The sequence below is a fragment of the Crinia signifera genome, chromosome 4, assembly GCF_055691185.1.
Source record: "Crinia signifera chromosome 4, ASM5569118v1, whole genome shotgun sequence".
Lineage (NCBI taxonomy): Eukaryota > Metazoa > Chordata > Amphibia > Anura > Myobatrachidae > Crinia > Crinia signifera.
Window position 1 is genome coordinate 2,202,569 of NC_139220.1, and position 1,302 is coordinate 2,203,870.

General features: G+C 62.2%; 1 protein-coding gene across 1 annotated transcript in view; it reads left to right on the top strand.

The window, feature by feature from the left end:
- The first annotated feature begins 300 nt into the window (after positions 1-300).
- Positions 301-1,302, top strand: part of AEBP2 (AE binding protein 2) — a 21,531-nt gene continuing 20,529 nt past the window's right edge. The window contains exon 1 of the mRNA XM_083180737.1: positions 301-738. Within this exon, the coding sequence (XP_083036863.1) occupies positions 338-738 (401 nt within the window). The 5' untranslated portion in view covers positions 301-337. The remainder of the gene's footprint in view (positions 739-1,302) is intronic.

Sequence of the window (1,302 nt, forward strand, 5' to 3'; positions counted from 1 at the left end):
ACTCTGCTGCGCTGTATAAGACGCTGTAACGGAATCTGCTGCGCTGTATAAGACGCTGTAACGGAATCTGCTGCGCTGTATAAGACGCTGTAACGGAATCTGCTGCGCTGTATAAGACGCTGAATATATAATAGCCCCATAGCAGATAGCACGCAGTCACACTGGCCGGGGCTGCTGCAGCTGTAGGTGGGCGTGTCCTGTATGGGGAGGAGTCACAGGCTGGGCGGCGCGGACGTATCGGATCCTGAACATCAGTACGTGCCGAACCTTTCTCCCCGCCTCCCGCGAGCTCCGCCCTCCCCTCGCTGACGTCACTGGCAGACAGAAAGAGACAGACATGGCCGCCGCAAGCACCGAGCCTCAGCCCTCGACTCCCGGGAGCCCCATCCCCGCTCAGGCCGCAGTTCCGGAGCCCCCAGCTGAGGATCCGGCCGCCGGGAGAGTGGAGCCGGAGGAGGAAGAGGAAGCGGACTATGAGGCGGAGGATGAGGAGAGCAGCGGGGTGTCGGAGCGCTCGGACAGCCCGGCCGGGAGCAGCCTGGACGGGGACGGAGGGAAGAGCCGGCAGGAGGACGGGCCCAGGCCGGGGAGCGTCACCGACAGCAGCACGTCGGGCAGCTCGGCCGGGAGCTCGTCGGGGGATGACGGCTACTGCAGCTCCAGCAAGTCCGGCCGCAGAACCAGCCTGGAGGGGTCCTCTGAGGGGGAACCGCTCAGCCGCATGGACTCCGAGGACAGGTGAGGGGGGGGCGGGGTTATATACACCCGGGGAGGGGGCGGGGTTATATACACCCGGGGAGGGGGCGGGGTTATATACACCCGGGGAGGGGGCGGGGATTCTATACAACCCACGGGGGGGCGGGGGTTGTGTACACCCCACGGGGGGCGGGGGCTGTGTACACCCCACGGGGGGGCGGGGTTATATACACCCGGGGAGGAGGGGGGGGGGGATTCTATACACCCGGGGAGGGGCGGGGTTATATACACCCCACAGGGTTTCTATACACCCCACAGGGGGCGGGGTGGTCCCGGAGGTTATATACACCCCGGGGGGGGGGGGTTATATACACCCCACAGGGGGCGGGGTGGTCCCGGAGGTTATATACTCCACAGGGGGGAAGCTAGGGGTCCATGAATGTTATATTACCTCACGGAAGGGTGGCTAGGGAGCTAGAGTATAATGTATGTGGGGATATTATATAGGTTACTGTGGGGAGCTAGAGTATAATGTATGTGGGGATATTATATAGGTTACTGTGGGGGGGGTATAGTATAATGTATGTGGGGATATTATATAGGTTA